This window comes from Pogona vitticeps, chromosome 14 (assembly GCF_051106095.1).
Source record: "Pogona vitticeps strain Pit_001003342236 chromosome 14, PviZW2.1, whole genome shotgun sequence".
Classification (NCBI taxonomy): Eukaryota; Metazoa; Chordata; class Lepidosauria; order Squamata; family Agamidae; genus Pogona; species Pogona vitticeps.
In genome coordinates, this window is record NC_135796.1 from 14596921 (window position 1) to 14618771 (window position 21851).

The 21851-nt window shown below is 47.6% G+C and overlaps 1 protein-coding gene across 2 annotated transcripts in view; it reads right to left on the minus strand.

Moving 5' to 3' along the window:
• Positions 1-261: 261 nt before the first annotated feature.
• Positions 262-21851, minus strand: part of ULK1 (unc-51 like autophagy activating kinase 1) — an 80321-nt gene continuing 58731 nt past the window's right edge. Inside the window, exons 12-28 of one of the 2 annotated variants that reach the window (XM_072983094.2) lie at positions 20060-20148; positions 18703-18859; positions 18137-18197; positions 17450-17539; positions 17124-17249; positions 14349-14506; positions 12733-12816; positions 12378-12640; positions 10986-11170; positions 9572-9675; positions 9240-9383; positions 7752-7939; positions 6050-6228; positions 5588-5706; positions 4019-4176; positions 3193-3328; positions 262-1795 (exon numbers count right to left, since the gene is read on the minus strand). In XM_072983094.2, the coding sequence (XP_072839195.2) occupies positions 1740-1795; positions 3193-3328; positions 4019-4176; positions 5588-5706; positions 6050-6228; positions 7752-7939; positions 9240-9383; positions 9572-9675; positions 10986-11170; positions 12378-12640; positions 12733-12816; positions 14349-14506; positions 17124-17249; positions 17450-17539; positions 18137-18197; positions 18703-18859; positions 20060-20148 (2297 nt within the window). In that variant the 3' untranslated portion in view covers positions 262-1739. Of the gene's footprint in view, positions 1796-3192; positions 3329-4018; positions 4177-5587; positions 5707-6049; positions 6229-7751; positions 7940-9239; positions 9384-9571; positions 9676-10985; positions 11171-12377; positions 12641-12732; positions 12817-14348; positions 14507-17123; positions 17253-17449; positions 17540-18136; positions 18198-18702; positions 18860-20059; positions 20149-21851 lie in introns of both variants that reach the window. The other variant, XM_072983092.2, reaches the window with a different exon arrangement.

Here is a 21851-nt window from a genome sequence, read left to right on the forward strand (position 1 = left end):
TACATAGGTGCCTGAAAAAAAGGGAGGTGAGGGGGGGGTGACTGGAAATGCTGAAAAACAGTCAAACGGGGGTGCAAAAAAATTGGACTTGTTTTGTAAAAACCGAAACAGCTAAGGAAAGGGCAGCCTTCACTTGCAAAGGTTTGCAATGTCCGGGTTTTGCCTCAAGCATTTCAAAAGCAGGGAGCATCGAAAAGGATGTATTTGTTTGCGAAAAATTAGGATGGGGGGAAGGTGAGAATAAAAAAGGAAACGTCAGAATGCAGAGCAAATAATTCATGGTATTCAAGACTTAAAACCGACTTCTCTTTCTTAGTCCTCAAAGCATAAGGTACAGTACAGATAAAATACATAACAGTTTACACTACACATTATTTCATATACATATCAATACATATTAACTTCAGGAATATGTATTAATATATATATGCACAAACACTCATACACACTTGTAGTGCAATTTATTATTTTTCTTTTAAAAAAAAAACGCAATTCGACAGACGACGTATCAGCCAACGGGCGGGCGGTGAGGGAGGCAAAGCACAACAGCATTCCTGTAAGTTAACGACATTTTCGGGAACACGGCAACGTGCCTCCGAATCGCAGTTCAAATCGTCCGTAAAGTGCTCCTTTTGATTCACAAAGTGTGTGTGTGTGTGTGTGTGTGTGTTTCTGCCCAGCAACCCTGAAACAGCACAGATGATTCCTCATGCCACGGATGAGAACCATCTCCGTGGATTCAAAGGACTTCCGTCTCGGTAGAGAAAACGGTTCATGTATTCGTAACGTCGTATTTTGGCTTCTTGAGACGGAAACAAGAGGAGTCCCGTTTTGGAAGGCTCTGGGTTGTTTCTTTCTTTCCTTTAATGTTCTTCTTACGGATCAGACCGTAAGAAAACGAGAAACTAAAGTCTTCTCCTCCCACCGATCCATCATCAAATCATCCACCCGTCTTGTTTTGCCGGACAGATGTGAGTTCCCCAAAACTGAAGACCTGCTCCATTACTTTGGAAGAACGAAAACACCACAACTGCTCAAGCAAAAACGAGCCAGTTTCTTTGGGGGGGGCGGGGTCCCAATACACACACACTCCAACTTGCTGTGCAAATTGATGTTCGGTAAGAAGACCGAGGCAGAGGTTGAGAAAAGATTGACCGGTACACAGCGCACTGGGAAACTTTCGGAGATCGGCAATCCGTAGGTGGGGTTGAGGATTCTGCTGGATTCGGCTGCGGAATGATAATTCTTCCTAACCAACAAGATTCCCATCCATCGTTTGTTTGTTTATTGAAGTCATCTTTTCCAAGACCGGAAGAGTGCGATGTATCCACTGCCCGCAGCGGATCGCAGAGTGTAGTGTAAACCAACTCTCGAGCAAGGCCGGCTCCTCAAAAATGGGCATGTTAGAGGTTGGGTCCTTCCCCCCCCCTGAGAAAACCCAACAACACACCCCTCAACCACCTCCCAGCCAACGGAGAAAGGCAGACTGGCTGTTAACGCTTCTCATGTTTCAAGCCGCCGAAAGGACTCAACCAGCCCTCTTGACGTCCCCGAAGACTAAGCCAAACTTGAGGAGAGGGACAGAAAAAAAAGAAAATCCAAATACGAAGTCTCTCTTCACATGGAGCCAAAGAAGGAAAATGGCCGCCGGCGTCTGAGAGGCTTGGTGCTGCCGACTCCCATCTTTTTTGGCAACGGATGCTTTCCAGAGGTTGAAGGAAACAGCAGCAGGCTTCCCTTCATGCACAGATCCCGGATAAGAGGGCTGACAGTCTGCGTTCAATACACATTTTGCCTGGGGAGAGAATTTTTTAAAAAAAGAGTACAGAAAATATGTCACTCTCCTCTTGCCAGCCGTAAGAGACCGTTAAGCGCCTAGAAGACAGTTTGCCTTAAGAATCCGCCTAGAGTGGTCGTAACGACCAGATAGGTGGGGTATAAATAGAATAAATAAATAAAATAAATCCAAAATCAGTAACCAAGTGAAATCTAAGAGGAAGCTTTGTAGCAACTTCAGTACAGATTCGATCTGGGGTAAGCGATGTGTTGGCCACTCGCTTTGCTGGATGTGACCAGGCTGCAAAAGCTTAGAACAGATAAAACTTTATTAAGTGCTAAAAGGCACTCTGCTGTTCCAGCTACAACAAACTCACACAACTATAATAACAACTGTGTGCCATGGAGTCAATTCTGACTTATGGCGACTCTTTTCAGGATTTTCCAGGTAGAGAATACTCAGAAGTAGCTTACCCTTCCCTTCCTCTAGGGGGCACCCTGGGATGGTGCAGCTGGCCCAAGGCTTTACAGGCTGGCTTTTCTGGGAAGCACAGTAGGGGAATCAAACTCCCAATTTCTGGCTCCGCAGCCAGATATCTAACTTGCAGCCAGCTAGCAAATGAATAAATGCCATAAACAAACCAACAAATTGCTGGATAGGTCAGTGGTTTAGGTCTCTGACTGCGGAGACAGAAGTTGGGAGTTCAATTCCCAACTGGGCCTCCTTGACGGGCTGGACTGGATGATCCCTATGGTCCCTTCCAGCTCTGCAGGTCTAAAGTGGTGATGATGATGTTTGCAAGACCTAAGCAGAGCTTTTTACGTGAGGACATTTTGGAGATCACTAACCTATAAGGTCATCATAAGGTGGGAGCGGCTTGACAACACATACCAACAATGTAGACATTTTTTCTTACCAGGCACTTCAAAACTATAATCACGTAATTATCGGCCAAAATCCTGTTGCGTGGTTATGGTTTTGGAGCAAAAATGGCTTAACTTCTGCTATGGCAAATTTCTGCTAATCGACAAAGTTATGCTTGGATGCCTTGCCGTGTGCCAGTTTAGCAGCCTAGCATGTGACTAGGAATTCACACAGGTACGCAGTGATTTGTTGCTACATGTCAGATTATTTTATTCTGCAGTAACTACACAATAGTATTTTGTCCCCAAATAAGTACAATTATCCTGTGTCTCATGGCGAAAGATTCTGGTTACAGAGGAGCATCTTTGCTCCCCTGTCTCTCTTTCATCATCTCCCTGGTCTGCGCTGTCTGTGCTCAGCATCTCCTGCCTCACCTCTTGGGACTTGCTGCTTTTCAAGCACCTCCAGCTCATTTCCATGTCTCTTCCCCACCTCCCACCTCCACGACTGATGTGCCGGCATGCAGCCATCAGGCAACGGCGGCCCCTTACATTTGCTGATGTTCTCAACGTCCCCCTGCTCAGTGATGATGTTCAAGAGTCCTTCCATCAGCAGCAGCGCCTTATGGTACCGCTGCACGCAGTCCTCTCGGTGGTGAAACATCTCATCTAGCGCCGCAGCCTGAACCTGGAGAAGAAGAAGCCGTTCAGTGGCCTGCAAAGACATGGCTAGCGTGCATGTCCACATGGTTTGGGCTTGCTCATGGACAAACCTTTGGCCCACCAACAGTCCATAATCCCCGCAGCTCAAGCATCGCTTCTCTGCCCAATGGGGGAAACGGCTTGGGCTCTGTGTTCTCAACTAGTCTGAACCCCAACGAGATTCCTTTCCAGAATCCCGAGGAAAGGAGAACGTCCCTGGTGTTTTAGAACAATGACTCCCAACTTTGGGGGATCCCCAGGTGTATTTGCACTGCAACTCCCAGAAGCCTACTTCACTCGCTGTGGTGTCCAGGATTTCTGGGAGTTATAGTCCAAGAACATCTGGGGACTCAAAGTTGGGAAGCACAGCTTTAGAAGGTCTGCAGACGGTTGGCTAGGAGGGAGCACAGCAAAAGGAAATGGAAGTGAAACCTTTTCTTCTTTCTCTACGGATTTCTCAGAATGAGTTACTGAGACTGTGAGTGCCGATTGAGGAGGAAAAGGGGTGGACTAATCTGGGGGACTTGAAGCTATTCTGTGCTGCGAATCCCTGCACTCCTGCTGTGCAGCTAGACATGAACCAGAGATTGAAAACTTTTTAACACACTCGAGTGTCAGGGGCGCCTCTCTTTCACCGAAAAGAGTGCCCAGCCACAATTTGGAAGGACTTCCTCACCATCTGCACGGCGTGGCTGAAAATGAGCTTCTCGGCCGTGATGCTGTTGATCCGGTCCATGAGTTTCTGCTTATCCAGGAACCACCTCTGCAGCCTCAGGTTCAGACAGTGGCAAGACGACACGCTGGATTTGTATAGGTCGTTCAGCTTCCGCACAACTAGCAAAGACGGAGAAAGGAGGCAAGCCCCCCAAGTTACGTTTTGAACGGTTACGATTTTGTTTCTGTTTACTAGACGACGGCCACCCCTCGGCTTTCCTCCTTGTGAGCTCGCAAAGGGGCATGCGGGACTTGCTTCTCCCACTTGGGTCTCACAACCACCCGGGGAGGCGAGGCAGATGGAAAAAGAGAGGACTGCCCCAAGGATAAATTGGAAGAAGTCTTGTTTTTAAGAGGGACTCGGGGCTTGTTACCAAAGACTGGGACTTGGGGCGTGGACAACATCCTGTGTATTTTTTTTTGCATAGTATTCGCACCCACGGCAGAGCTAGAAGGGACCCTATAAATCGGGAGCCATCAACCCCTGGTCCGTGGCCCGGTGCCGGTCCGTGGGCTTGCCAGAACTGGGCCGCGGAGACGGATCTCCACCCACCCGCCGCACACTCGCGCAGAGTGTGTGTGTCACGCATGCACGAAGGCATGACATGCCCCCCCGCATGGGTGCAACATCCCCGCCGCACTTGCGTGGGGGGTGCCCCCCCCATGCATGGAGCTCACTCCCCCCAGCCAGTCCTGAACTGCTCAGTCTTAGGCATCTTTCCATTTGCAAGAGATCTTGCAAATTGTTTTGTGCTGTTTAAACTAAGAGCACGTTTGAGAGCATGTAAAGTTTCTGTCTGGACTACAGATCTCATCATCCTCCAGCCAGCAGACTGGCCATCTTGCCAGCTGGAAGCTGCTGAATATATATATATATATATCGGCTTGGTATGTTTGAAATAACATAAATAAAAGCAATCTCCCAGTCTGTAAAATGTTGTGATTGCAGAGGGCACCCTTCACCAAGAAAGACATGATTCAGCCAACAGGATGACAACATTGCTATTTTAACAGCAAAGACACAACATATAATTATTAAGTTGCACCCAGAGCAATTACGGTTGAGCTCCCACACGTAGCTAATTGCTGACCTAGTCACATCAGGCAATGTGTCTGTTTTGTTCTCTCGGCTGGCAATCAGGATGTGTGCATCAAGCCACGAGGGCATTAAGGCATTCGGACCCAGACAAACATGAAAGAAAAGCCATGTCAATGGATCTCACCCCAAAATTTCTCACTGCACATGGCGGGCTGTCTGAATGCATCACGGAAGCCTGCCGAATACTTGGTCAGTGAGACAATGAGTGCCTTCAAGGCTTCTGCATTTTGGACCAAATGTTTTTGCCCGATTCTAGCATCTTTTCCCTCTTTTGAAACTATTCGGATCCACTCGTGAGCTGAAGCTTCAGCCCAGGACGAATCAAGTGCTAGATGAGGGCAGGGTGCGGTTCTCTGGGAACCTCGGCCAGAGACCGCACGCAGAGAGATGCAAAAAGGCCACATCTGCATTTGATCAAAAAAAACCTCTTACTTTGTTTGACCGTGGAGGAGAGACACAGTTTGCCTGCCCGGATCTGGTCGATGGCCATCTGAAGCCCTGCGGAAAGTAATTCTGCTACTTTCAGGTACAGCACCAGCTGTTCTGCGTAACTGTGAAGGAACCACCAACCAAAAGAGAAAAAGAGAGAGAGAGAGAGAGAGAGCTGCCATAAGCCACCATGCTCTGAGCTGCAAAACCAACACCTTCGCTTACAGCATCTCGAGCAAGGCTACCGAATCCCTCTCTCCCCCCCCCCGTGTTTCCCCACATTGGGTCCCCAGATGTTCTTGGACTACAACTCCCAGGAATCCCAGCCAGCACAGCGAGGGGTGAAGGCTTCTGGGAGTTGCGGTCCATGAACCTCTGGGGACCCAAAGTGGGAAAAAAACCCTTGAAAGACTGCAGGAAGGAAGGATTCCCCCCAATCTTTTTCCCCCCGATCTTGATTCGTACCTCCACTCTTTGCTGAGCAGGCTGATCTGATCGGCCACGACGCTCTCCTGGAGCTGGTACTCGGAGGCCACCGAACCGCTCAGCTCGCCGCTGCTCCCTTTGAGGGCTGCGATCTCCATCACGTAGTGGACGAAAGCTAGGGTGAACCGCAGGCTGCGCAGGATGTCCGTGTGCTCTTGCTACAGCCGGGAAGACAACGGAAACAATGAGGGAGATTCGTGGGAGGAGATCCCTACTCATTGTAAACCTCAAGATCCAGCCGTATACGTTTGAACTGAGCTATTATATGAATACAGTAGTGCCTCGCTTTACGACCACCCCACATTACGACGAAACCGCATTACGACAATCTTTTTGCGATCACAATTGCGATCTTTTTGCGATGGTCTGAATGGGGTTTTTTCGCTTTGCGATGCCTGTCTTCAAACCCCCCACAAAACACCTTCTCCCTCTTCCCTCATCTTTGCTCAAGCCTCGTATCCATTTTCTGTCTCCTGCAGGAATGTTTGCAACAGAACCCAGCATCAAACACAGGCCATAAATTACTATGCATGAGATGTACCACACACCCAAGACTCCTACAGCCAATGAATATTTAGGATATTCTACTTGTGAAACCGATATTTTTTCCCCATTATTTCATTTTCTTTCCCCGTGTCTGGCAAAGTGAACCACGAAAGCTCACATTAAAATATCATATTCTTTAAGGTGTCACATGTTTTTCTCTTGTTTGGTTTCTTTGGATTTTGCCCGGTATACCGAACTAGCCAGTTCAGGATAATCCAAAATTAGCAGCTTTGCTTCCTTCCTGGCTTAGAATCAAGACTTCCGCACAACGAGCATTCACCCGGGCTCCGCAGGAGCCATTCAGAGATGATGAATAAAGATGAAACAGTGACCTAGTTTCTTTCCACCACGCCCTTCATCTCCCTCTCAGACACCCTGGCAAAATCTCTCGCTGTCTTTCCGCCCCGGCAAAAGGCAGTCACGGATCCTCAATTCAACTCCCAAATGAAAAGGAGCAGGATGGGGCTGGCCGTCTTCCAGCTCAAAAGCAAGAGGAACCGAGAGCCTTTAAAAGCAGGCGCAACAATCCGCGGTGAAATGCCGCCAGCCCGAATAGAGTGGGCGCAGACGACGGTTCTTTGAAATCATTTCAGCTGAGTTTGCATCCCCGGCTTTACTCCCTCTAGCATTCAAGAGATTACGACATGAAACAAACCCAGGCGGTTCTATCTAAATGCACACACCGTTTTATTAAACAGCAGCTATGATGTATGCCTTCTCATCTCAAAAGGTGAAAAAAAAAAGCAAAATTATTCTCAGTGGGGGCGAATTGGCAGCTAAATTTCGAAAGACGTCTGGTGCTGCCTCCTTTATGAAGACACAAAACCATGCAAAAATCAGTTCTACTCAAACACTCCTTGTAGGGATGAAGAATGGTGCTATTAAAATAAATTCCCCAGTGGCCATGAGTTCCGGAGGCCAATTGTCTTTGGGCCATTTGTTACCATGCGAGACAGTCTCCAGCTTATAGCCCTACAGACCGTGAAGGCTGGTGAATCCGATTCCGTGGGGGCAGTGAATCCGCTTCGGGTCTTATTTTCAGGGTTAAGGGCATCTTCCCCTCATATTGCAACCAATGTTGGGGGGTCAAAAGAGCACTTCGTAGACATCCTGAACAACCAAAAATACTGCTCACCTCCATAAGCGTTTCCTCTGGGAGCTCGGGAGCTTCAAAGGTAACAGCTCCTTCCAGGTTGGCTGCGAGGGGGTCGGCAAACGTGTACCGGACACCTGGCGGGGCTTCAAGGACCTCCCCGTTCGCTCCCAGAATGAAGTGTCGCCCACTGAAAGACCCTCCAGAACTTAGAGAGCTAGAAGATCCCACTAGGAAAAAAAAAGAAATATCGAAAGAAACAGAGGTTATCTTAACGAAGGGCCTGAAACAAAAGAAAAACAACACCCTTCTCTTCTTGTTGTACTTTGAAATGTCCTGAATGTGAATTAGAAGCGAACTCCCGTTTAATCAGAACATATCAATCCCTATTTATGTCACCATTAAGTCAGAATTGACTTGACAGGACATGATTATTATTTGAGATGGGCACGAACTGCTGGTTCGGTGTTTCGTGCCGGTTCGTTTCTTGGTCGAATAAGTGTTTGGCAGTTCCCCGCTTCGCCTCCTCTGGCAGGCACCCACTCAGAGCACAGGACACTGGCTTCCCTGCCCCACCTCCTCCAGGCGCTCCCTCTGAGTGAGCACTCACCAGAAGAGGTAGGGCATCTGTTTGTCCAAGAAACGAACCGGCACGAATCGTCGGACTGGTGGGTCCGTGCCCGTCTATAATTATTATTATCTTTGCTAAATCCCTTTTATTTGACACACACGCAATACTTCACTTATCAATCAGTTGAATATACTAACAGGTTGAATCTCTGCGATATAAATGGAGTTCCCTGGCAGCACGCCGAGATGTCTACATGGAGCTCTTCTGGACCAGGAGCAGATTTCTGGACTAGGAGCAGGTCATCCGGTGCCCTCCAAATGTTTTTTTCACTCTGCCTCCCATTAGCCCCGGTCAACACAGCCAAGAATCATGGGAACCGTAGCCCAACGGGTCTAGAAAACATTGAGCCCTAAGTGGTACAAATGGTCTCCATGGGCGCACTGGGGCTCACACAGAGCTCCCTGTTCCTGCACCCAAGTTCAGGCAAGACCCGGGTAGTGGTGTTCAACCTTGGCCCTCCAGATGTTCTTGGACTTCAACTCCCAGAAATCCTTGCCAGCAGAGGTGGTGGTGAAGACTTCTGGGAGCTGTAGTCTAAGAACATCTGGAGGACCAAGGTTGGACATCACTAAACCATGATCATGGATGTCTAAATGAGAGCAAATCATCCGAGCACCCTTCTATTCCAAATCTGCCATTTCTTTAGGGTCAATGGCCCAAGTTGTGTCTCGCAGTAGGCTGTCACCGACACTGAATCCACCCACTGCTTTCGGTCCCATCCTTACGCGCCCTCGCACTAATCAGACAAAACACCTCATTTCTAGAATGCCTTCCGCCTTGAGCAACAAGGCAAGTGAGCTGTGGAACTCATGGCCACTAGAGGGGCGACGCAGCAGCTGCCAAGCAACCCATTGTCATTCCTGACCACAGCACTGAGACGGCGAGAAACATTTCGTTACCAGAACACATCCGGGTCCTGGTGGTCTGAGGAGGCGTCGTCCCACTGGGAGGGGATCCCACGGTAAAGACGACGGGGGAGGGGGTTGCGGAAGCGCCCTCCTGGGCCCCCAAGGGTATAGTTCCTCCACAGGCTGCCGACGGAGCTGTAGGGAAGGAAAGAAAACCGGTTCAAATGACAATCGGGGAGATACTGGAGGTAGAGCAAGAGGCATGGAGAAGAACCAAGTAGGCCATACACAACCAGATGGATAGATGGGGCAGTCAGAAGAGAGGAGAAACCCAACATTAACACAAAAACCCCAAACAACCCCAACCCCCAAAACCCAGGTACCTGTGATCTCCATGGGCTTTTCATTGTTCAAGCTGTCACTGCTCCCGGTCTCCCCAAAAGCAGCCTTGAGGAGGAGGTCGGTGAGTCGACCGGTGCTGAGAGACCTGAAGATGGGGCAAGAAACCAGAACGGAGCATCTTTGGAGAAGCAGGTCATGGACCTTCCGAACATCTGTTCAACCAGAGCAGTTCTAGAGGTCCCTTCTTTCCGGAGAAACTACCTTTCCCCCCCAAAGAAGAGTGCTTCCCAACCTCAGCTGTCCTTGGACTACAGTTCCCAGAAATCCTGTTCATGGGGAAGGCTTCTGGGAGTTGTAGCTGGAGTATGTTCATGGTGGGTGAACTAAAATGTGCGATATGCCCCACCTTCTGAGTCTGGGGCACCTCATTCTTTGAAACATATTGGGGGGGAGCTACTTTCTTCCAAGTCAGACTACTGGTGATCAAGAAGGAATAACATTGGGGAAAGGATGATGGTGATCACACTGGGTTAGGCCTGGCACCAGCAGGCCACGCTGCAGTGTTGGCCCATCCATGACGTCATCACAGGGGGCAAAGCAAGGGAAAGAGCACAATTACAAGGCAATTAAAGGGTGTCCAGTCATTCCATTGATTCTCTGGCCCTTATTATGCCTGCCATGAAATGAACATTAAGCAATGGACAGAAAGGCCAGCCTGGGTGGAAATCGTATAGCACCTGAGGGCTCAATACAAACAAAAAAACAAAGTGGAGATGTAAGAATTCATCACAGTCAGCATGGCATGCTTGTTTGAGCACTGGCTAGGGCTCTAAAGACTTGGTTTCAAAACCTGACTCAGCCATGAAATGCATTGGGCGACCGCAGGATAGCTACACCTTTTCAGTGGGACTGACATCACAGGGCTTTTATGAGGACCAAGAAAGACAAAAAAAAAAATATGTCAAGTAGAGTTAGGATCTTTTATTTCTTGGAATAACCTTCCTGTCTTTCCCCATTCTGGAAGTTCTGCCCGACTTGCTCCCTGTGGCTCGCCTGGGAGAAAAGGCCTAAAAGGCTTGGAGGCAGAGCTAGGCCTAACTGTGCCCACACTTCCTGTTCCGGCCCTGGTGCTCCTTGGGAGCTTCCTTTCTGGACAGGAAGCTAGGTGGAGTTAGGCCGAGCTAAGCCCCAAAGTTTAGGCCTCGTCTCCCAGGCGAGCCGCACTGAGGTGTCTGCAAGGTGTGAGGAAGTCAAGGAGAAACCCCAGAACTGGGAATTACGAGATCTGCAGCCCAAGAAATCCAGTCCACCCCGAGCTTTATGCTCACACTGGGAGGAAGATGGGATTTAGAGGTATCAAATAAAGAAATAAGCAGAAAATAGCTCCCCCCCCCAACAGCAAAAACAAAAGGTAAAACCTATCGCAAAGAATAACAGAGCCATTTTCGCCAATACCTGCCCCGGGCTTCGTCCATCGGTCTCAAACCAAGCCCCGCCTGCTGACAATGAAGGTGCCCCATCTCTTTCAGGTCAGGGAGTGTCTTGTTCCTCGTCGGCGTGATCACGACCCCTTGATGGGCCAGGAGGGCGAGCAGGTTTTGGGAACTCGGGGTTTTGTTGAAGTCGAAAGGCGACATGGCCTGATTTCGACAAAGGAGGCAAACATGGGGGAGAAAAGGAAGAAAAGTGGCTCGTCAGGAATGGAGGACGACGACGATGCCGTGTCGTCGATTTTGACTTACGGCAACCTTTTCCAGGGTTTTCTAGGCAGAGAATACTCAGAAGTGGTTTTCCCATTCCCCACTTCTAAAGAAACTTACAATACAAAAAGTATCATCCTTTAAAAAAAGGATAACATTAATAATTACGAAGAAGAAAAATACCATCCTTAGTACAAAGTAATACATCTCCATACACGGCTATCCTTATTACTAACGTTTAGCACACCAGAAATTTAGTGATACCTGTTTTATTATTATTAATAATAATATCACAAAGCCCCTTGAACCTTTCAAAAGTGGCGTGTTGCTTGGATGTTTCACCGGAACGAATTCTGCAAGATCTCCCCACGTATTGCTAAACTCATTCATTCACAACCATCCATGTTTTTTTTCCCCAATTTTAATCTTGGACGTCAATTTATCATTCACGGCTCAACTCCACCCATTCACTTAGCTGCAAGTTACAATTAACGTTCTAACTTTTTGCTCTAATTGGTCTTGCTGCAAGTACTAAATTAATTAGTAATTAATTACTTTAATTAGTAATTAATTAATTACTTTAATTACTAATTAATTAATTACTTTAATTAGCAATTAATTAATTACCCCGTTCCCCCCAAAATAAGACAGGGTCTTATATTAATTTGCTCCAAAAAACACAATAGGGCTTATTTTCAGGGGATGTTTTATTTTTTTTCATGTACAACCATCTACGTTCATTTAAATGCAGTCATGTCATCTTCTGGTTGCTGCACAAGGATGGAGTTTCACTTAACTAGGGCTTATTTTGGGGGCAGGGTTTATATGACAAGCATCCTGAAAAATCATACTAGGGCTTATTTTCAGGTTAGGTCTTATTTTAGGGGAAACAGGGTAATTAATGCTGTTTTCAACCCGCCCTATTGGTCCTTCCCCAAAAAATGGACAATAGCACAATTTGGGAAGACGCAGGATTTTGCTTTCGATCGCTCTGATGTTTGGACAACCATCGAGCATTCAGTGGAGGGCCTCGAGATTCTTGTAAGACAAGAGTCACCGCAGTTATAGTCACACCGAACTGCAAGAACTATATAGAGCAGACACACAAAGCAGACCACAAACCAGATCCCCCCAGGGATTGGGATACCTTTGTGGGAGATCCCATAATAGTCGGCAAAGGGCTTCTCTGCATGAATTCGGAGAGCTTCGGCGAAGACCTCAGGGAACGGCAGGCCGGCAGGCCGCATGGGGGCGCAGGCTGGCCAGCCGGGACGTGGCTGAAATGGGCGACCAGGGGATCTGAGTATTGCTTGGTGATCTTTTGCCGGCAGGAATGGAGATCGGACAGGTTGGGAGCGCTGTGGAGACGGGAGCCCATTCCCCGCGGGCAAAGGTCAGGCACAGAGGCACCTGGGAAGAAAAAAGCAAGACAACCATGTTTCCCTGCACGGAGAATGCGCAGGAAGGAGAAAGAACTCAAGGTCAACGAAACCGGGACATACCCGCTAGAGGTACTCGGCTTCTCATCTCTAGCCCAAGAGGCGAAGCGGCAACGGTCTGGTCCGGCTGCTCTGGAATTGTTCCAACTTAAAAATAAAAAGAGGACAACCCAGGACAGGCTATGAATTACAAGTTCCCACAGAATCAGGTTTCCATCGGGCGAGGTGATCACAAAATGGCCCCTTGGGATGTGATAAAGCACTGGATATTTACATCGGACATGTGAGAAAGATTGCCAAGACGCAATGAATCTAGCGCGCACAAGTTTACTCATGTGCTGAGGGATCTCGAGCAAATGTCTTTCTTTTCTAAGACCTGAGAGCCTTTAAACTGGAGACGCTCAGAACTGGACTGGTGAATTACAAAGCAACGCATGCATACTCCCGCTGGTTTGCCAACTCTGCTTTGAACGACTGTTTTTGAAGTCAAGGCTCAGCCCTGGAGACAGCGCTGAGTAATTCATGGGCCTCCACCTACAAACTCCCATGATGCCACCAGCTTTGGGGGTCCTGCTGGCTAGGCTTGATGGAAATCCCCCAGCATCTGCTCTCCCCATTCCAACAGGGCTGGAGTAAATACGTTCAACTGAACACCATGGAACCAACTGCAAAATTGGAATCGCTGGTCTAACCTTATTACTCCTGCCTTTGAGGGAGGGAGGGAGGGAAGGGAGGGAGGGAGGGAGGGATGAGGGGAAGGAAGGAAGGAGGGAGGGAGGGAAGGAAGGAAGGAAGGAGAGGGATGAGGGGAAGGGAGGGAGGGAGGGAGGGAAGGAGGAAGGGGAGGGATGAGGGGAAGGAAAGGGAAGGGATGAGGGGAGGGAAGGGAGGGAGGGAGGAAGGAAGGGAGGAAGGGGAGGGATGAGGGAGGAAGGGGAGGGATGAGGAGAAGAAAGGGGAGGGATGAGGAGAAGAAAGGGGAGGGATGAGGGGAGGAAGGAAGGAAGGAAGGAAGGAAGGAAGGGGAGGGATGAGGGAAGGAAGGAAGGGATGAGGGGAAGGGAGGGAGGGAGGAAGGGAGGGGAGGGATGAGGGGAAGGAAGGAGGGGAGGGATGAGGGGAAGGAAGGAAGGAAGGAAGGAAGGAAGGAAGGAAGGAAGGAAGGAAGGAAGGAAGGAAGGAAGGAAGGAAGGAAGGAAGGAAGGAAGGAAGGAAGGAAGGAAGGAAGGAAGAGAGCTTGGAAATTCTGACCATAGAGATTTTGGACAACAGTTCCCACAGTCCTTCAAGAACAGAAGAAGCTGTCTTTTCCTCAGTCAGACATATGGTCCATTTAACTTAACACTGCCAACTCTGGCTGGCAGCAGTTGTCCAAGATTTCAGGCACCAAGATTTCAGATTTCCCACCCAAGTACAAAAGCTAGATGTCTTTATGGTCTCAAAGCAGGCCAAGTTCCAGCTTAGCTTTCCGTTAGTGCCCAGCAAGCGCTGAGGCAAACTTCCTTTCCCAACAGGAAGTGAGGCCAGAACTCGGCCTCTCCCAGGAGAGGAAGTCTTCCGGTCCGGCCTTTCTCCAGGGGAGCACAATTTAGAATGGAGAATTCTAGGGAGAACTCCAGCAAAAACCATCTCTAGTTGGTGATCCTCCCCCCACAATGAAATTGCACAAAATAGTCTACCTTGCGGGGATGGCGTGTAAGGCTTGGCGCCACCAAAGGAGAACCTTCTAGGGCCTGCCATGGCTGCTCCGTGCTCTCCAGCAGCAAAGGGAGGGGAAGGGCTGGCCTTGAAGAAGCCAAGCGGGCTCGTGCTGCTGGATCTCTTGACCGTACTGGATCTAAAGAGGGGAGGGGGAAATGACCAGATCACGCTTGAGAACATAGAAAGACAAACAAGGTTTAATTTAAGGGTATTAATGAGCAATCTCACCTCCCAGAACATGGCATTTCTCACCTCACAGTACAAAACACTGAACCAACCTATGGGGTGTCAGCCAAAATTTTCTCCGCAAAGATGGGTCAGATTGGACAAAGACCCAGGATACCCTTTTCTTCTTCACTGAATTTCCAACCTTCATTGCCAGAGTTTTGAAGATGGGCACGAATTGAACCACTTCATTTGTGCCACTTCATTTAGTGTCCAAACAGGGGAGTCGGGGCACTGGGGGGGCGCCTGTCAGAGGAGGCAGGGCTTCGAAGCACTGAAAATCCTGTTCGGCCAACTAAATGAACTGGCACACACCACTCAACCAGCAGTTTGTGGCCATCTCTATTTTCAAAATTTTTGGACCCATCGCCAGATGGCCCTGAACAGGAAATCTCCAGCATTACAGACGGGCAGGCAACGATCGGCTAGCTTCAGATCCTTTAGGGAACAGAGCGGTCCTGAGCTGTTTGCAGTGTTCTTAACAGCTGCGGCACAAAACGTAAAGAGAACAGAGTGACACCACTCGTTGGCAGCCTGCTCTGTATACGCGGGGAGTGCAGATCGGAGCCAGACGTTTTTAGAAGCGGGGTTGACATCAGAGCTAAAACATGCTGCCTCTTTTAGGCTACACTCGCCAGAAGGCAGGTGAAGGATGAGATCAAATCCAGAGACATACACTTCAGATTCTTCTCGGTCGAGGGATTGAGAGGGGGCGGGGAAGGGAGCCATCAAAAACATGTTGTGTGATTTTTAAACACACGGGGAAGCAAAAGGGAAAAGCAGTATTAAATACCACTAAAATAAAATATGAATAAAGAAGGAAGATAATAATCTCAAAACTGCACAGCTGGAAGGGACCCTATGGGTCATCATTCCAGCCCCTATCAAGGAGGCACCGGGGGGGAGACTAGAACTCCCAACCTCTGGCTAAAATGAGCTATCCAGAGCTTGCAAAAGTTAGCCTTTTTAAAAAGAAATAATCTGGGAAGCCTCTGACCAGAATGGCCACCGGCATTGCTGGCTAGAAAATTCTGGGGGGCTTGTAGCCCAAAAAAGTAACTTTTCCAAGCTCCAGAACCCCCCAAAAAGCTGCACTTCCATGAGAATAACCCCAACCAAAATCAAGGGAAGGTTTTACAGGAGAAGCTTCAAGGTTCTTCCGTCTTGTGTTTAGACCCATTTGAACAACAAGCCTGTTCTTTCAAAATCCCTTGTGACCTCATCAGGCATAAATTCGCCATCTGACAAGCTTGTGAAAGAAGGGCAATGAAGTTATGCTAACTGGGGGGCATGTGAACGCGTGCCAAGCAGCTGCAGTTTCTGGCTCCTGGTTTATTTTTTTCTCACGATCAAATAGTTTCTCATTAAGTTAATCTTTCTCTGTGCGTGCCGTTCTCTCACTTGCAATGACATGTTCCCAGGCAAGGCACAATCAAGCAAAAGATAAAGTATTATATAAAACGGTATAGAAATAATTAGGTATAGAAATAAATAGGTATAGAAATAAAAAAAACACAGACAGAGACACACAAGAAACAGTCAAGAGAAGACGATTCTGTTAGACCAGTGGTTCTCAACCTTGAGCCCTAGATGGTCTTGGACTACGTCTCCCAGAAATACTCACCATTAGCTGTGCTGGCCTGGATTTCTGGGAGTTGTAGTCCAAGAGCATCTGGGGACCCATAGACCAGTGGTCCCCAACCTTGGGCCTCCAGATGTTCTTGGACTTCAACTCCCAGAAATCCTGGCCAGCAGAGGTGGTGGTGAAGGCTTCTGGGAGTTACAGTCCAAGAACATCTGGAGGCCCAAGGTTGGGGACCACTGGCATAGACCACCCAATCTCAATCTTTCACTCTCCAGATCAGTGGTTCTCAAGCTTGGGTCCCCAGCTCTTCTTGGACTACAACTCCCAGAAGCCTTCTGCACTAGCTGTGCTGGCCAGGATCTCTGGGAGTTGTAGTTCAAAAACATCTGGGGACCCAAGGTTGGGAACCACTGTCTTTAGAATAAGTGCATAAATAAACACAAAGTGAGATGATTACCAATTTCAGTGACATTCCATAGGACTAGAACCTATAACAGAGGACTAGAACCCTCTTTCATTTCATTGAGACATTCACGGTCTACCTATTCCAAGACATTGCTCCTCAACCTTTGTTCCTCCAGATGCTGTTGGGTTTCCACAAACCAATGCCTCTGGACTTGCCAGTTGAGGAGATCCCCAACTTCTAGAGAACTAATGGTCTAGGTTAGAACCCCTCAGAGCACAACCCACAGAGATTGTACCTACAACAGTGTTTCCCAACCTTGGGTCCCCAGATGTTCTTGCAATGAGAACTCCCAGAAATCCTGGCCAGTGGCGAAGGCTTCTGGGAGGTTTAGTCCAAGAACATCTGGGGGCTCAAGGTTGGGAACCGTTGACCTAGGGCAACATTTACGCCGGGCAGAAAGTATCCAAGACAGCTGTTGACCAGACAAGACCATGTGAGATTCTCTGTTTCACTGGGCTGTGACGTCTTGGTACTCACCTTGGTGGAGTATACTGAGTGGGGGACTGCAGGTTTTGCTCAATCCGGCGGTAGTTGTGGATCTGTGTAGGAACTGGAATAGGAACCGACTGTCCGTATTTGCTACTGGAGGAGAACTGGCCGGGTCTACTGAGGAACACAACACGTACAGTACCATTACAGAGGGACTTTGAAGGGCAGATGAACAAGTTGAGCTTTTTTAATTATATATATTTTTTTCATTTAATTTTTCTGGGATGGGGGCTGCAGGAGAGAGTCAACCTTCTAAGGTCCGTGAAGGTCACATGTGGCCCATGGACCTCTACAATTTCCCCACCCAAGCTTACCCAGACGGGCTAGGAGAACTGCTATATGGAGGTGATGGAGATGGCGTTCTTCCTTGACTTTCCAAACCTGCTGAGGTCACCAGAGAACTCCTGAAAAATAAGAATAACAACATACATAACTTTTTAAAAATCTTTAAGATTTCACTGTTTCAAACAAAAACCACAGACCTCTGCAACTAGAGACATCTTTATTTGGTCTAAAATAACTGCTGGGCAATTTTTTTTTTTTACTGAAAGAAATGAGTTAGCATTTCACTGGAGGAGCAAGTGCCTGAGAAGCAGTTTAGGGTCCCGAGTTCAAATCCTCTTTCAGCCATGAAAACCCACTGGGGTTAGCACTGGTCAAACCACTCCTTAAATATCTCACATGCCTTGAAAACACAACTTAACATAACTTAATGACTCATAGCAAGAACAAGAAGTTTAATAACAAGTCTAAGACAGGGCTTTTAACATTCACTTGCTTTTAATTATTCAATTGTATTTTAATTAGCAAAGAGTTTGGCTGGGTTTTGTTGTTGTTGTTCAACTTCTTGCATTTGCAATTTTATTCCTTTTAATATTGCGACTTGCCTTGGGTCCCTTTATCGGGAGAAAGGCAGCCTGTAAATAATAAAATACATCAATTTAAGACTGCCTGCTACAGTAAAGTCAGAAATGAAACATTTCGGTTCCTTTCTTCCTTACCCGCTGCACATTAGGCTGTCCTGAATGGGCTTGCCTCCTGCAGCCTCCGTGGTTAGATCACCTAAGCAAGACAGGAAGAGTTTAGTTGAGGTCCAGGAGACCACAGTTCCAACAGACCAACAATCCAGAGACCCTCATCATTATCCTATGAGAACTACTGTATTTTTTCAGTGTATAAGACTATACTTTTGTCTAAAATCATTAGACTTAAAAATTGAGGGTCGTCTTATACACGGAAGTAAGCTGAGGAGAGAACAAAAACAAGTGGAGGGGAAAGCAGGGATCAAAGCGATCCTGCAGCTCTTTGATCCCTTTCCCCCTACACTTTCTAAGCCCCACTTAGATTTCTTAATTTTGGATTAGAAAAGTGGGGGCGTCTTATGCATGGGGGCATCCTATATACGGAAAAATACGGTACGACTCCCAATTCCTGCCTTGCAACCAAATCACACGAGAGCCGTCATCGCCTGGGCTCCATCCAGCCCTCAAACGCAGCCCCGTTCATCATCCCTCTGACCCTGGTCCACCTGGCCCCAACCGGCCTCCAGAGGCACCGCAAGGCTTACTTGGGAACTGAGCCGGGACCATCACAAAGTCGTCCGTGTCACAGGACGAGTTCTTGCTGCTGCTGGCCGACTCCTTCGACCCGTGTAGGAAACCGGGCGAGCCCTGAGTGGGCGACGCGAGGGCCTTCTCTTGCAGATGGGGCATCTCTCCCAGGGACTGCTCGGGAGAAGGGAAGGGTTAGAAACAGATCCCTGGCATCAAGGGTTCCCAAAAAAACAGAATCTGCCTGCACATTAAAACTGCCAAGATATCTACTTCTTAAAATTGGTTTTCTTTCAAGATTGCAAGACAAAGCCACGCAGAACTCCCAAATCCAGGAAATATCCACTAAGGCTATACTCTTGAAGGATCCAGGGAAGTTCTTTATACTGAAAATAGTTCTCAATGCTGCTTTTTTTGGCTTTTCCATATCACATGAACGAGGACCAGGTCATGCGGCTAATAATGACCCTGCAGAAGCTCAAACTGTTGATGTACCGTATTTTTCAGTGTATAAGACTATACTTTTGTCTAAAATCATTAGACTTAAAAATTGAGGGTCGTCTTATACATGGAAGTAAGATGAGAAGAGAACAACAACAAGTGGAGGGGAAAGCAGGGATCAAAGTGATCCTGCAGGGCTTTGATCCCTTTTCCCCCTACACTTGCTAAGCCCCACTTAGGTTTCTTAATTTTGGTTTAGAAAAGTGGGGGGGGGGCGTCTTATACATGGGGGCGTCTTATACATGGAAAAATACGGTATTTGCCTGTGGTTGCTGGTTTGTTTTCATGTACAAAAGACCAGCAAAATGAGAGTCAACAAACTCCAGGATTGCTCCTCTTTCATTGCTAAGATCCAGACATTCTTAGTTTGGAAAAACAGAAATGAAAGAAGTGGAAGGTCTATTAAAATTATGCCTGGTTTGGAGCAGGGGCTCCCAACCTGGGGGTCTCCAGATGTTCTTGGACTAAAACTCCCAGAAACCTTCGCCACAAGCTGGGCTGGCCAGGATTTCTGGGAGTTGTAGGCCAAAAACATCTGGGGACACAAAGTCGGGAGCCACTGCTCTAAGTCATAAATGAGATGCCAGCAGATAAAGAGAACCTGCTTTGTGTGTTTTCCATGGGCTTTTCAGGGGACAGGAAGTGGAACTGAACCCGTTTCTGGTCTGCTCTGGGACATTCTTCTGATGTTTTCCTTGTGTGGGTTAATCTAGGATTGACCATGCCAGGCTGATGTTTATAAACTGCTTCCACCTGAAAGTCCTGAAGTAGGTGGAAGCCAGCCTGGCCCAAGAAGCCAAACACCACCAGGAAGATCAAGTGAGAAACTCCGGAGCAGGAAAAACAGAGGCAAAGATATTCCATTGTACTTACAGGAGGAGATGCTAGGTGGGATGTTGAGGAACTGCTGGACGAACTTCCGGATCCAGAACTTGGATACGAAGGCATTGGCACAGAAGCAGCTAAAAAGAAAAGAAACAAACAAGGAGAGAAAAAGAAAATTAAGGTTCAACCTTTCATGGTGGTAAACAGCAAGAATTAGAACAACTTTCCAGTCTTCCTCACACCACGAGATTTACGGCAGGCGCCCGGCAACCTCAATGAATGGGAGAAAGGAAAACAACTCAATGCTCAAGGTGTGTTTTTCCTTCCCTTTCCTAGGCAATTGCTTCAGCCAGGTGATCAACTTCAGAACGCACATCGATGTCCTGATTCCAACTGCTGTGAACAAGTCATTTAAGAAGGAGAAAGGTTGCTTCCGTTGGGGGAAGACGCTCCCCGAAGGCGCTCATCTAGTGCCATTTCTGAGGTCCTTCCGAGTTCTTTTTGGGTTGGGAATTATCTTTTTTTGGGGGGGGGGAAATCTTACAAGTGTCCCAACTTTCAAATAGCTTAGAGTCTTGGCTGCTTTTAGGCCAACACTATTCTGGGGTCACTGTTCCTCTATCAGTGGTTCCCAACCTTGGGTCCCCCAAGACGTTCTTGGACTACAACTCCCAGAAATCCTGGCCAACACTGCAAGTGGGGAAGGCTTCTGGGAGTTCCAGTCCAAGAACATCTGGCCATCCAAGGTTGAGAACCGCTGCTCTTTTAGAGAGTGAAAGATTGAGATTTGATGGTCTGTGGAAGTGGTTCCCAACTTGGGTTCCCAGATGTTCCTAGACGACCACATCCAGAAATCTTGGCTAGCACAGCAAGTGGTGAAGGTTGGGAACCACTGCCCTATAATACTTGGAAGATCCTTGAGTCCTTTTTTTTAACTGCATGCTACTCTAATAAATCTGGGAGCTAACAAGCAGGGAAGTAAATACAGTGGTGCTTCGCTAGACGATTACCTCACAAAACGGTTAATTCGCAAGACGATGGTTTTTTGCGATCGCTATAGCGCTTCGCAAAATGGTTTTCCCTATGGGCGATTTTCGCTAGACAATGTTTCGGTCCGTGCTTCGCAAGACAGTTTTTTGGGGGGACTTTTTTCGCAAGACGACGATTTTGACAGCTGGGTCCGCGCTTCGCAAAACGGTTTTTTTAGGGACAGTTTTTCGCAAGACAGAAATTTTGACAGCTTCGCAAAATGGGTTTCTTATGGGCGATTTTTAAAAGACGACGATTCCCCCCCCATAGGAACGCATTAAATAGATTTCAATGCATTCCAATGGGGAACTGCATTTCGCAAGACGATGTTTTTGCAAGACAACAATTTTTGCGGAACGAATTAACATTGTCTTGTGAGGCACCACTGTATTTGGGTTTAAAAGAAGCTTCCACATGATTTTCTCTCTTGTTGGGTAGAGGCTTCAGATGATCTTGTCCTCAGAGATCTAGTTGATTCTTTTCCCCAATATCACTCCAAGTAAGACCTTCTAATTTCAGTTTCTGCAACTTATAGACATGTACAACTTTTGACTTGTACCCCCCAGCTCCTGATTCTTTACTCGCCTTTGTTTAAGCTTGTCATATTCTCCTAAGAGAGTCCTAGCTTATACAAATAATTGTGTTAGCACACTATTTCTCACTGAAACACAAGTGCAATTTCCCTTCCTCTAGCAACATAAAAATGCAGCAGTTATTTATATAGAAAACTTCACACCTTCCCCTGCATTCAATGTCTTGTCGCCTAAAGCAACCCAGTGAGTTTGAACAGAAAGTAGGTTCGCTATATGTT